We start from the raw sequence: 14,266 nt of genomic DNA, 5'->3' as shown, positions 1-14,266 counted from the left end.
TAAACAGAGAAAAGTAGCTCCGGCTACAATGTTCCTCCGCAAGACGCACACAGTTTTGTTTATTAACCGGTACTGAAGTGTCCGATAGCGCCTCTAATGGCCGAAGTGTGTCATTACACCAGCGCTTTATTCCGCGTGGCGTGCAGAGACCGAGGGGGCGCAAAAACTGCAGCATGGAGGTACCAATTTATCAATATTCCTGTTATTATATGGAGTGTGGAGAATTCATAATAATACATATCTTATGTGAGTTTATAATAGTGCTTTGGTGTTAATCGTGCATTCTGCTGCTGTCATGTTGAGCCAGCCGCGTGTCTGTGGCCGAGAGCAGAGCAGATACTGAAAGCATAACGTTACTGTTAAGACGGATATATTACTATTTTTAAACGAAACACGAGACTATTGGTGTTACCGTTACTGTTTTAAACACCAAACCCGTGCCAGGCATGAACTCGTGGTTCAATTATTAACGTGCTGCTAATGTTTTGGTTAGGGAGGGGGTTGTCGACTATCGTTAACGGAATATTGAGCCTGTTGTTTTGCAAACATGACCGTATGAAATACAGATACAAGAATTTAATGTATAATTGTAATATTATCTCTAACAATATGGAGGAAACACGAAAAAGAAATCTAAAATGGCGCGTGAACTCGTTGGCAAGGAATGTTCTAGACGCTCCTCCTCAGCCTCCAGTTTACTTCCAACCGCCTCCTCCTGAATTTAGGCTTTATCTCGGAAGAATGCGCGTGTAATCTTTGATCTTTGTGTACACAACATAGCCACTCTGTTCCTTTAGATGTAATGCCATTGAAACCTTCTGCCACCGGCCGAAATACCAATCTTACTATGGTGTAGGGTTAGCTTATGAATATTAACAAGGTTGCGATGACGTTGCGACGGGATCTTTTGGATCGTCCAATCACGTGCTCTAATTAATATTCATGAATCAAGCCAAGTAAAATAAGTTAATTGGCTAACTGACAAGAGCCCACCTTTCAACGTCACTCTTTCAACCAAATAGGAGGGATTGGTGGGCTTATGTCACTCAATCTAATGAATATTAAATTAGCCTTAATATGCCAAAAGTATGGCCTCATGCTCTTCATATTCACCCGCAGAAACACCCACACATGCAGTGAACACATGTCATTATCAGCTTTAAACAATTAATTTAATAGCTTTAGAGCATTATGCATCATAAATGGCCAGTTGTATCTGTCTAATGATGTGTATTTGTAAAAAGGCAAAGGTTGAAGATAAAAAGTCTGATATGTAACTGTGTTTTATGTGAACAGGGTCGAGTCAGTAAGGAGCCGGAGCAGCTCAGGAAGCTGTTTATTGGTGGACTGAGTTTCGAGACCACAGAGGACAGTTTACGAGCTCACTTTGAGCAATGGGGCAAACTCACAGACTGTGTGGTGAGTGGCCGTCAGATCACATGCTTTTCAGTTTCGCTTTAGTGGCTAAATGCATTCACTTTGATGTGTCTGCAGCAGATGCAATCCCAATTTTTTCAATTGCAAAAAATGAAGAAGAAGAAAAAAAAGTACCAGGTTCATCTCCGAAGCATCTTGGAGTATCATGCCATGGTGTATGAATATAGTAATTATTCACTGAATTACCATAATACCATCTCACACTATCACTAGCTATGTTTCCATCCAAAGTTGAAAAAGTTGGGAAATTGGTGCAAAATATCTGTAGTAAAAATGGAAGTTGCAACAATCGAGGAAAACCACTGTGGCTCTTTTATCCTCCATCATAAATGACTTGTTTTCCTTCAAGCATTAAAGTCACTTCTTTTTCAAAAATGATGTTTAAAAATGTTCAGACCTCATCGTCCATCCAAACATACCCCCCCCCCCCCCCTCTCTCTCTCTCTCTCTCTCTCTCTCTCTCTCTTTCTCTCCCCACCATTTTTCTGATCACATGATCTGTTGAGGCAGTCACATGATTCTTTTCTCTTTTTTTTGCACATAGACGGATTTATTCTGCAAATGCATTTCCATCACAGTTTGTGCCTATATCTTCTTATCAGATAAAAAAAAATCTGCCTCAATTCGGAGAGTTGTTTTTTGCAAGCACATTATTAAAATTGTATTTGTGTATGTGCATCTTGGCATTTCCACTCAGCGTTTTTTATTTTATTTTATATGCAATATTCAGACATTTGCATAAAATTAGGTTATTTGAAACAGCTGCTGTAGCGTATGGTGCCTACACAGTGTTTTTTTTTATAAATATTTATTAACAATGGACCATTGAATTATTAAAAATGAGTCATGCTGATATTCACGCATACAAACCTCTTAATTAATCTACTAATCTGCTTAATGAATCAACAACTTAGAATGTCTGTCAGCCAATCAGAATCAAGCATCCAACAGTTCCGTGTATGAGTTAATAATGCATATAGACCCCTTTTCAGTTAGTAAACATGGTGACGTTTTTTGTGGGCGGAGCTTAGGTGGAGTAACTAAAATGTGAATGTCCTTATGTAGCCGAATCTGTGCTGGTTTGTATCGGCCGCCTCCAGTTTTTCCTTTGTTTTTCCTCCAGCGAACGCCGTGATGTAATTGTGATGTCGGCGCAAAAAGGGTCTATGGAAATACCACTAATAATAACAGCAACAAAATCACTGTTACTGATGATATTATCATTGATTTCTTCTTTCCTCAGGTAATGAGAGATCCAGCAAACAAGCGCTCGCGGGGTTTCGGCTTCGTGACGTACTCCTGTGGCGTGGAGGTTGACGCTGCAATGGCAGCTCGGCCACACAAAGTGGACGGTCGTGTCGTTGAGCCCAAACGGGCCGTTTCCCGAGAGGTACGGTTACATTCACTTTAAAGGGGTGGTTGATTATGATTTCACTTTTTTCACTTTTCAAAGCAAAGAAAGATATTTGCTTTTAAAGAAATCGTTTTTTAAGGACTACAACAAACGACTGATAGGGACTACACGACATTCCTCCCGGGTTAGTGACATCACCAACCAACATTAATTTGACAAATCAATTTGAAAAAGTATTAGAATTCTGAGAAAGAAAGTCTGAATTGAAGATCATTTTGAGCGTTAGGGTTTACGTAAATAAAACATTATTTTTCACACACTACATTATTGCAGAACCTCTATTCTCAGTCTGTCTGAAACACTCTGATTTATACAAAGCCCCTCCTCCTGAATAGCTCAGAGTGCTCTGATTGGCCAGCAGACTCGGTGCGTTGTGATTGGCCAGCAGACTCAGAGACTTCTCAAGCGTGTCAGAAATGTGACGCCCCTTACCATGATCGTGAGCTTCAGCTTCTGAAGCACCTGTAAACACACAGCTTGTAGTTCACATTGTGACGTGGACGTTTGCAGAGGTTTGGTAAATCTGGACTTGGATCGAGGGTTTTAGGCAGGTCTGGATCAGTGTTTTCGTTAGAATAAATCCCTTTGTGGGAGACTATGAGCTTTGTAACTTGACAGATCTCATATATGCAGGAACAGATACATTACACACTAAAGGAAAAGAAAAACATTAAAAAGCATCATATGACCCCTTTAAGATATCTTTAATTAAGATGTATAGTACCGGTCAGAAGTCTCTTCTGCTCATCAAGGCTGCATTTATTTGATCAAAAATACTGAAAAAACAGTAATATTGTGAAATATTATTACAATTTAAAATAATGGTTTTCTATTTGAATATACTTCAAAATTTAATTTATTTCTGTGATGCAAAGCTGAATTTACATCAGCGATTACTCCAGGTTTCGGTGTCACGTGATCCTTCAGAAATCATGATTCTACTATAAATGAATGTACTTTGATTATGCAGGACTCTAATAGACCCGGAGCCCATCTGACAGTGAAGAAGATCTTTGTGGGGGGAATCAAGGAAGACACAGAGGAGTATCACATCCGAGAGTACTTTGAGCCGTTCGGGAAGATCGAGACCATCGACATAATGGAGGAGCGTTCGACTGGGAAAAAGAGAGGCTTCTGCTTCGTCACCTTCGATGATCATGATACTGTGGATAAAATTGTTGGTGAGTTTAGATGGAAATCTTTTATTTTCATCTGCTAGTCACACACTGACTGACAGAATCAATAGTTTATGGGTAAATTAGTCCATCTAAAACTATTAAAACAGCATTTTGCTGATTGTTTTTTAATTATGCAGCTTATATGAACTGCCATTGATTGATATATTACATGGACTATTTGTACTTATTACAATTTTTGCAAAATACTATTTAAGTGATTGCAAAAAAAGTGGTTAAAACTCAATAATACACTAAAATAAACATGTTCCCTAAAAATTCAATTAATTTTTTGCTAAAATCTTCATGTTGATGTACAGTAGTGGCCAAAAGTGATGTGCGGCCTTGGAAAAATTGACCACTCTTTATTCAAATATTATAAAAAATGTGTTAAAGATTTTGTAAGCTCTTGTGTAGTTGTACTTGGAGATAATTGTGTTACTTGTGACACAATTTTTGGCCAGGCTGTCATAAAAAGAAATGATGGAAACACTTAACAATAAGGTTTCATTAGTTAACATGAACTGACAATGAACTGCACTTCTGCAGCATTTATTAATGTTAATTTCAGTATTTACTAATGCATTATTAAAATCATTTGTATTTGTTAGCATTAGTTAATGCACCATGATCTAACATGAATATGACAATGAACTGTATTTTTATTAACAAAGATTAAATAAGTACTGTAACAAATGTATTGCTCATTGATGGTTCATGTTATTTAATACATTAACTAATGTTATAAAATGAGACCTTATTCTAAAGTGTTTCCGTAATTATGAACACATGCAAAAACGAGAGAATCAGCTAAATATAACTGATGATGTTGTCAATGCACGCTTTTCCCTGTGATCTTTCTGTGTTTCTGTGCATGTGTTGTTGTTGTTGTTGTTGTTGTTGTCTTGCATGGTGAAATAAAACCTGTAGCTGTAGGGTTTTTTTGGCACATAATTTCGTCAGATAAATACCTTAGTGTTGTCACGATACTAGAATTTCTAACTTCGATATAATACCTTGAAAAATATCGATATTCGATACCATTTTCCATACCACAGAGAAAAATACTGCCTCAATATTAAGGGGGTATTTTTTATTTTTTATTTAAAGCTAAATATAACAAGTCTAGAACATGACAATGAGGTATATTTTACATGAACAAAAATGTCCTGAGGTAGTGCACTTGTTCAAAAGCATAAATGCTGGTTAATACATTAACGTTAAGGTATTTGATGAACAGATTTAAACGCACACGTGCATCACACGCGAAACAACGCTCACTGGATCGACATCAAGTCAAGTCACCTTTATTTATACAGTGCTTTTAACAATACAGATTGTGTCAAAGCACTTCACAGTATCAAATTGGAGGATAGAGTGTCAGTTATGTATAATAAGATTAAAGGTTTAATTTTCAGTTAAAGGCATTTCATTATTGAATTCAGAGATGTCATTGTCTAGCTCAGTTTAGTTTAATTCGTATCTGTGTAATCAAATTGATGATAATCGCTAATGAAGGCAAATTGCAGGATTAAATAATTTTTTGAATAAAGTTAAATAAGCACAAGTTAATTTACATTTGACCACAGTTAAAATATGTACTTGTCTAAGATTCCTCAGTCAGATTATATTAACTTTATATTATATTATATTAACAAGAATTAGGGTGAAAAAACGAGACAACACACATCAACAACAAAGGACATCTTGGTTAATGTTTCAGAAATGTTAGAATGAGAAGAGTTACCAACCTCTCGTTTTTCAGGTTCGAAAGCGCGAGGTGCACAGCAGCACTGCCCAATCACACAGAACGAGCAGTGCGCTGCGTTTTTTATGTTGCCAGGCAACTACTGAAACAGCTGTCCTGTCAGTCAAGTAAACGTCAAATCAGCCTTTTATTAACTTTATTTACTTTCTGTTAACATTGTGGTAGTTACAGTTCGTGAAGTCGTTAAGCTCCTGGTAACCCGCGAGAGCACCACAAGTTTATCCTCCATCATCGCACTCTCCGGGCGTTCAAGCAACTGTAGCTTTCATCACTAAAACGAAAGGCCCGCCTCTCCATTCATTCGATTGGACAGTGGGAAAAAAACGCGATGAAGTCGGGCGCTTTTTCCGCTCGGAGTTTTTTTTTTTTTTTTACTTCAAAAACGCGAGGCGCATAAACATCGCGCAGAACGCTCACTGCCATAGGAAACCAATTGAAAATAGGCGCTTCTCACTGCAAAAAAACGCGTCAGGTGTGATTGGCCCCAACTTCACTTTTGCTATTTAACCAGAGCGAATGAGACGCGTGCGCGACGCGTGTGGTGTTTGTCAACGCGCCTTTGGTAAAGTGAAAGTGACAGCTCGGCTAGTATCGGTGTATCGATACTTCGGGAAATTAGTATTGGTACCGTTCAGATATTTCAGTATCGAAATATCGATATTTTTGACAACATTCTTCATATTTAAATTATTTAAAAAGCCTAAAATATTGTCTTCATATTTTGATTATTTAATCGAACTTGTAGGTCTATAATTTTGGCCATAACTGTATAAAAGTTCACAAACATGCTGTGTCAACTACCCATGTTACATAAAGAAATACCCGTTCTTACAGGTTTTATACAGTAGCTGAGCAAACAGATCTTTGTTTTGCCTTTTTAAAATGATTTTTTTTCCCCTTTTCATCAGCACAAAAATATCACACAATCAACTCTCATAACTGTGAAGTAAGAAAAGCCCTTCCAAAGCAGGAGATGCAATCTGGATCCAATCAGAGATGTAAGTAGCATGCTTAATAGAAATAGACATTTTGAAAGGTTCATGATAAATTGTTAGTGTAATATTGAAAACATTGTATGTGGTTATTGTTAATCATGTATAATGTGCTGTGCCGTATGCGTCCTCAGATCGCGGTGGCGGTGGGGGTGGAGGTGGGGATAATTTCATGAACAGAGGAGGAAACTTCGGAGGTGACAACTTTGGCAGAGGTGAGATGACATGTGATACTGTACATCTGATCCTGTGTTGTGAGTGTGTAGAGCACGACCTCAGGTGTGAATAACACTAAACACACTGAACCCTGTATCTTTTACAGGAGGGTACGGAGGAGGCCGGGGTGGATACGGAGGAGACGGATACAACGGATTTGGTGGGGACAGTATCATGACACTCACATGATCAATAAGCAAAAAAATCTGATTCTCTGATAAAACGTGTTGTAACAAACAGGGAAAGGCAAGGCTGAAGCTAGTGGCTCAAAGTACAAGGGTTTTAATAAGTGAAAAGAGCTAAACAAAAAGGTAACTTAAATGAAACAAAAACACGAAATATGAACATGACCAAAAAACAGGAACACAGACGTGGAACAAATCCAGCAACAACAACTGACAAAACACAGTGAAGCAAAACATTGGTGTATTTATACGCTAGAAAACTAGAAACACCAGGGCTATTTTTATATCAATACAAATATTGAATCAATAATTGCCTTAAAAAAAAACGTATTATCCGATTATAACGTCTACTCGAGCCCGGCCGACGGCCGGATACAACATGCATGTCGAGTTATATAACGATAGCCTTTGATTCAGTTAGTTTAATTTAATCATTGAAATGTTAAAGGTTTTACTTTGCTTAAACTAACATAAAACATTAGCTTCGCTGTTGTGTTAATGTTGCTGAACATTTCCACCCTGTTCTTATCGAATTTGTGTTTGAAATGAATTTCGTTTCGTTAGAAGAACAATTTAATACAGTTGAACAGAACCAAATTTGGTGATTATAAGAATGATGCCGATGTTTCTCTTTCTTTTTGCCGTTATCGCCTGAGTAGATGCATTTCACGATGATAAGTTTAATTTACTTAATTATAATGTGTAGTGCTGTTTTAAAACTTGTATTCAAGCTGTAATGTATATATATCATTTTAATTACAATGGTCATACTTTGTGATTTTTAAATTATTGTATTTTTTTATTATGTACAATATTTAAATTAATATTCAGAAACAGCTGCTGTTGCATAGGCTGCTACCATTTTGTTCTGATGAACTTTTATTAGACTGCAGGCCAAAATAAAATAATTAATAAAGAAATAAATTATTTTTTAAATGGGAGATAATACTGCTATTCCGAATTTATAGGATACAGTTTCTTTCTTTTTTTTGTCCAAAAAAAAAAAAAGTGCATACAAATGAATAGCAACATCATCTTAGGAATACAAAACATCAAATAAAGATGTGTAATTTAGAATAATTATTTGACAAAGTTCTGAAAGTAAGGATAAATGATGTTTGACAGGAAACGCAGTCGCATACACAGACACACGTTGCCGTTAGAGCAGTCAGGCGTATAAAACACAGATCAGGCTACTTAAAGTTACAAAAGTTATTCTGTCAAGATAAGTGAGTGCTTTTCTTTTTCTTTTGTTCTTTGATTAACATTAATGACAGCAGGTTTAGCTATAGGCACGGATCCAATATAGGCTGCTGTTGTTCTTTCTCAACTGTTTGTTCACTGAAGACGACACCGACAGTGTTTACGGGGATATTTTGATAAATAAGTGTTCTCTTTCACGTCTTCTTGCGCTTAATTAAAATTATTTACGACAGCGGTAATGGACAATTCCACTTCCAACCTGTAGGGGGACCGAAGAGGAAAAGTTATTTGGTGTTGCTTTAAAGAATGGCTTAAAATTGCATTAAAATGTGCACACAGGAATCGATAAGCAAAATTGAAATTTTAATTTTATAACAAATACCCGATTCCTGACCTTATGTAGGCCTATCTGATGCCAGAATTGGAATCGATTTTCTATTCCTGACCTTACTAACTACTAATCTACAGAACATATTGAACTCATGCTTTTGCATGTGAATAAATATGTGAAATATATTTGTAATTTTTCCTGATATCGTCGATGATCGCCTGATTATTGATATATGATAATATCGTCATATTGCCCAGCTCTACTGGGAGCGATAATGGGATGATCAACAGCAAAACTACAAGACGACTACAAAATGGCAACTGAAAACAGGAAATAACCAAATACAAAGTCCAAATTGATTATTGAACACATGACACGTGTTTATTTGCAGAAAACTTGCTGTTAATTTATGCCAGATTTGCACCAATGTTGACCAGAAAAAGCATAAGAAAATTTCCTAAGCTGAAAAAGTATATTTTATATTTATATAAAAAGTATATATATTTTATGAAGTGATAAAAAACCAAGGAATTGGTGCAAATGAAGTCACAATCCAAATGAAGTGCTAACTTATCCCAATCAACCAGTCAGTCACCTCCCCCGAGAGCCAGACTGAGAGGATGATCACTGAAGTGCCGGTCTGTGCTGTGTTTGCGACGGCAGGGAATAATAACTATGGAGGAGGTGCTGGCGGTGGAGGGGGTCGCGGGGGGTACGGCGGAGGTCCTGGATACGGTAACCAAGGCGGAGGAGGATTTGGAGGATATGACAACTACAATGATGGCAGGAATTTTGGAGGTACGTTATCGTTAGCTAAGACAAACACTTGACAGGTGGTTGGGGGGGAGGGGCTAAACAAGAGGGCTCGGTGATGTCATCCTACAATGGAAGTCGTTTTAGAGGCGGAGCAACATGTTATATTCTGACTAAAGACGAGCTTTTTTTTGTGATGACATGGACCGACGAATCATTTAATTGAAACAAATGCTAAAGAAGACACTGCCGTTCTAATGTTTGGAGTCGGTAAGATTTTTTATGTTTTTGATGTCTCGTTTGCTCTCAAAGGCTGTGTCAAAAATACTGCAAAAACAGTAATATTGTGAAATATTATTACAATTTTATACTGTTAAAATGTAATTTATTCCTGTGATCAAAGCTGAATTTACAGCATCATTACTCCCGTCTTCAGTGTCACATGATCCTTCAGAAATCAGTATAATATGCTGATTTGATGCTCATAAAACATTTATGATTATTATGAGTGTTAGTAAATGTTTTACTATCAGTTGTGCTGCTTTATGTTTTCATGTTTCTTTTGATGAATAGAAAGTTAACAGCATTTATGCAAAACAGTTTTTTGTAATAATGTAATGCAAGTCTTTACTGTCGCTTTTGATCGATTTAATGCATCTTTTCTGAATAATTAAAAAAAATAGTAAAACACTCATCGAATAAAAAATGTATATAGTAGAATAATAAATGTGCATTGAAATGATCTTCCCTGTGGCTTATTCAGATTAGTTGTGCTGTTGCATCTTCATCACAGGTAACTTTGGTGGCGGTAGTGGTGGTGGTGGAGGAGGAGGAGGAGGAAACTACAATGATTTCGGGAATTACGGAGGACAACAGTCCAACTACGGCCCCATGAAGGGAAATAACTTCGGAGGAAGGAACTCAGGACCTTACGGAGGTAAATAGCGTATAGATATGTATATATATCTGTCTCAGCGTGTTTTGGCCTGACCCTCCGCACTGTTGTGCTCAGGTGGATATGGCTCTGGTGGAGGAGGAGGCGGCGGGTATAACTCCAGGAGATATTAACACATCAGCTTATCTGTGGTAAGTTCAGCGCCGACACACGCTGCGTCCCGAATCACATACTGTATAGTAGGTGCTACATTCGGTTTGAAACTTACTTCACGGCTGTTAAAAAAAAAGTATGTTCACTAGTATGAATGTGTGTAGTATGAATTAAATTCGGATGTACTTCATCTGCCATTATCATGTGACCCCCATTCTCAAATCCTCTCCAGTGTCCAGATGAGATTCTGAAGTGCTTCATATAATCATATGATCGTTTTTCAATAGTATTCGAACATACTACTCTGTTGGCAGACTTAAGACTTTATGAAATCATTTTTATTTTTTCACAAATTCCATTTGATATTTTTCTGAATTCCGTTTTTCATTTTTTTGGACTACACAATTTTTTGTAATCAAAAAGCATGTCTAATTCATTTAAATCATGAAACTTGTACAATTTGACAACAATTTATTAAAAGTTTAACAAAAGTTAAAATTTTAGTGAAAAAAACCCAACTCAAATTCCGTTTTAATTTGAACAAATTCTGTGTTTTCTGTTTTAAGATTTCTGGATTCCATTTTAATGGTTTAATTACATTTTAATAATCTAAAAGCAGATCTAATTAACTGAATTCATAAAAACAACAACATGTATTATTATTATTATTATTATCGTTTATTTAATAATATTTATTTATAATTTTTTTGGCAATCAAATTACGTCATAAAACAATAATTTAATTTATCTATAAATCATATGAAATTAAACAAACCTTTTTTTGTCAAAGAAAGTGCTGCACAACAGAGCTTTACTGTTAAAATTAAGTTGGTATTATTATTACATTGAGACGTAGCTAAATTCTACTGTACCGCAGTAATATATTCCTGTCACAATTTCTTCAAGTTAACCCGAACTTTTATTTTGACGGGTTGCTGGAAAGACATTTGAGTCTCTGTGTGTTTATATGACGATAGTTTTTCTCAAATGAAACGGTAAAACGCTCGTGAAGTGACTCTGGAGATGAAGTTCATGCATTCATATAGTGAGGTGTCAGAGGCTGAGAACACAGCGTGCGTGCGTGTGTGTGTGTGTGTGTGTGTGTGTGCTAAAATTACACACGCAGAACATGCAGGACTCATATTTAAATAGTGTTTTTGTGGTTTAATATTCACAGACACTAGTTTATATCGTGATTTGATTTAAATGCACTGACCTTTTTATTTATTCAAATTCCGTGTCACACAGGAAATTCCGCTTTAATGAGTGGATTCCGTGATTCCGTCGGCTGAATCCAGACTGTTGTTTAGCCTCTACTATACAATATGAAAGTAGGCATATTCGGACGCAGCCACAGACTCCACAGAAGTGTAACACAGGATGATGACTTGTGATGTTTTACCGTGTGTGTGTTCAACAGGCTTCAGATCCAGAGTTAGATGGTGATGAGGAGAGATGAGAGGAAAGATTACTGAGGGCCAAGATCTGCCAGTTATAGCTCTTTCCGCAGCGGTGTGTGTTTAACGTTGGCCGCGCGAGAGTAGCGTGTGTTAGTTAGTGTATGTACTGTACATTCCTTACTGCTGCATTTCACCCGCTCGGATTTTCTTTGTGCTTTTCTCTCACCCTCAATCCTTTGTGAATGTTGTTTTTTTGTTTGTTTTTTTTTAGCGTTTTTGAGAGTGGAAAAAAATATTATGTTATCAAACACTGTAGTCAGAGTAGTTCAAAATGATATGTTGTGAGTATGCAATATGTTGTGGCCTTGAGTATATTATTTGGAGGGCTTTTAATTTTTTGATTTGAAGACAGTGTAACGTGTATTTTTATATATTGTGAGCATACAGTACATGTGTTGTTTATCTCTGAATGACAAACAGAGTAGACTTTATCAGATCTGAGGGCATGTAACATGTCAAACCTGTAAAGACCCAAGTCTAGATTGTTTAACTATTTTGACAATTGAAAAAAGAAACCAGTTGAAATAAAGTTGTGCTCTAGTAATAATGAAGTTTAGTGCGTCATTGAGTCTGAAAGCGAGTGCAGCTGTCCTGAGCGCGTGATGATGTTGTTGTGTATGAGAGTAGAAAGGCCTTCAGGCCGAGACAGACGAACTGACAACAGGACAGCCTCCACTGGACCAGTGTGTCTAGCGTCTGTTTTGGACAGGAGGAGGGCTAGCCGAGAGCCAAGGCTAGCCGAGAGCCAAGGCTAGCCGAGAGCCAATGCTAGCGTGAGGATGAGGGTTTGAGGCAGACAGAAGACGAGGAAGGTAAGAGTAACTCTTCTGCTTAATTTACAGATGGGAAAAGCAGCGCCCGGTCTACAGTAAGTGTCTGAAAGTCTTTTCAGCGACGGTTCTGGATGGGTAAGATTAATACGTGCAAGATATAATGGTGATTTGATAAAGAGATGCTCTCGTAGTCGCACCGAGAGATTCAGAAACCACATTCGGCTCAAGTATAGACCATGATGTGTGGATGAATCTCACAAACCTGGGGTCTTATTTCACCTTACAATCAAAAGAAGATTTTTTTTTATATCATATATATCAAATTATATTCTGAATAAAGAAAATGAAGCCAAGTCAATGCAATGTGACAGTTCTCATTACCATAATGCAAACAAAAAGTCAAGTTCTAAATACTGTAGTGTGAAATAAAACATTCTAATATATTATAAATATACAAAATATGTATTTATTGTGTGTTGCCATTAACTTAAGCTGATTTTTTTCTTTTTTTTTTTGTAGTATAATAGTACTAAATAGTTAAAATACTTTTAATAGTACTAAATATTAAGGTGCGGCCACATTTACAATTGTTCAGTGGATTTTCGTGGGCGAAATCCAGCCATGTCAGTAGGAATCCACACCAATGGGAGTTTTTTTTTTATTGGTGAAACATTGTACCCACGCAGATTACACAACGGCTTGAAGTATGTCACGGGGATTCACTGTGATGCCCAAGAGAAATCTGCCCCGTTTGAAAGTGACTTCAGACACTATCAATAATAGACACTTGACCCTTTTTTTTGGCCACAGAATGTCTCCAAGATTTCTGCACGTCAATAATGTAGCGATTCATGACTGCATTTTGACTGCAGAAATTCACCGTACAAGGGTAAATGTGACCGCTGTACTGTAAATCTAATTAATAATTAATTTAAAGAATTAATAATCTTACTGGCAGCTTTCAGGGTATTGAGTTCGGGGTGGAATATGACCCGGCTTGTTTTAATGAGATTCATCCACTGATGTGCAAGTGAGGACATTTTCGCTGAATATTCACTCACCTACAGGAATCTCAGTCACTTGACAGGAACTTCCATGAACTGTGAAAATCTTTGTAGTATTTTGCCAGTTAATATTAATATGCACTGGATGTTTATAACATGACAGTATACTGTATTTTTTTGTGTGTGTGTGTGAGGGATGTTTTGTAATTCAGGGTAAATCCATATTTATATATATATATATATATTCACGCAATATTTTCCTAATAAGTTTTATAGTCTTAAAACATCACTCATAATGTCGTAATGAATACATGTGATTGCATTGCCAAATGTTGACTGTTTAATAAAGACATTTGAAACGCCCTGAGAATGTTTAATTTTCTGTGTTGTTTTTGTGTGAGCGCAGAGCCTTTTCTTCTCACACAGTGCTCATCTGTCTCCAAAACCTGTCATGGGGACTTTGTTCCCCTGACCCTGAATTAAGGTCATGATCATGGGTAAATGTTT

General features: G+C 36.9%; 1 protein-coding gene across 2 annotated transcripts; it reads left to right on the top strand.

Moving 5' to 3' along the window:
* Positions 1-88: 88 nt before the first annotated feature.
* Positions 89-13,133, top strand: hnrnpa3 (heterogeneous nuclear ribonucleoprotein A3). Of its 2 annotated transcripts, none has more exons than XM_082176258.1 (11): positions 89-179; positions 1,297-1,419; positions 2,681-2,827; positions 3,822-4,032; positions 6,703-6,792; positions 6,921-7,001; positions 7,109-7,162; positions 9,385-9,519; positions 10,268-10,411; positions 10,487-10,560; positions 12,825-13,133. In XM_082176258.1, exons 1-10 carry the CDS (start codon positions 174-176, stop codon positions 10,540-10,542), a joined length of 1,047 nt encoding a protein of 348 aa, XP_082032384.1. In that variant the 5' UTR covers positions 89-173; the 3' UTR covers positions 10,543-10,560; positions 12,825-13,133. The 2 variants fall into 2 exon arrangements, with proteins under 2 accessions (XP_082032384.1, XP_082032383.1); XM_082176257.1 differs by lacking the exon at positions 12,825-13,133 and adding an exon at positions 11,943-12,533.
* Positions 13,134-14,266: the final 1,133 nt, after the last annotated feature.

This window comes from Leuciscus leuciscus (assembly GCF_965113295.1).
Source record: "Leuciscus leuciscus genome assembly, chromosome: 7".
Lineage (NCBI taxonomy): Eukaryota > Metazoa > Chordata > Actinopteri > Cypriniformes > Leuciscidae > Leuciscus > Leuciscus leuciscus.
The sequence above is the reverse complement of the archived record's forward strand: the minus strand, read 5'-3'. Positions and strand labels throughout refer to the sequence as shown.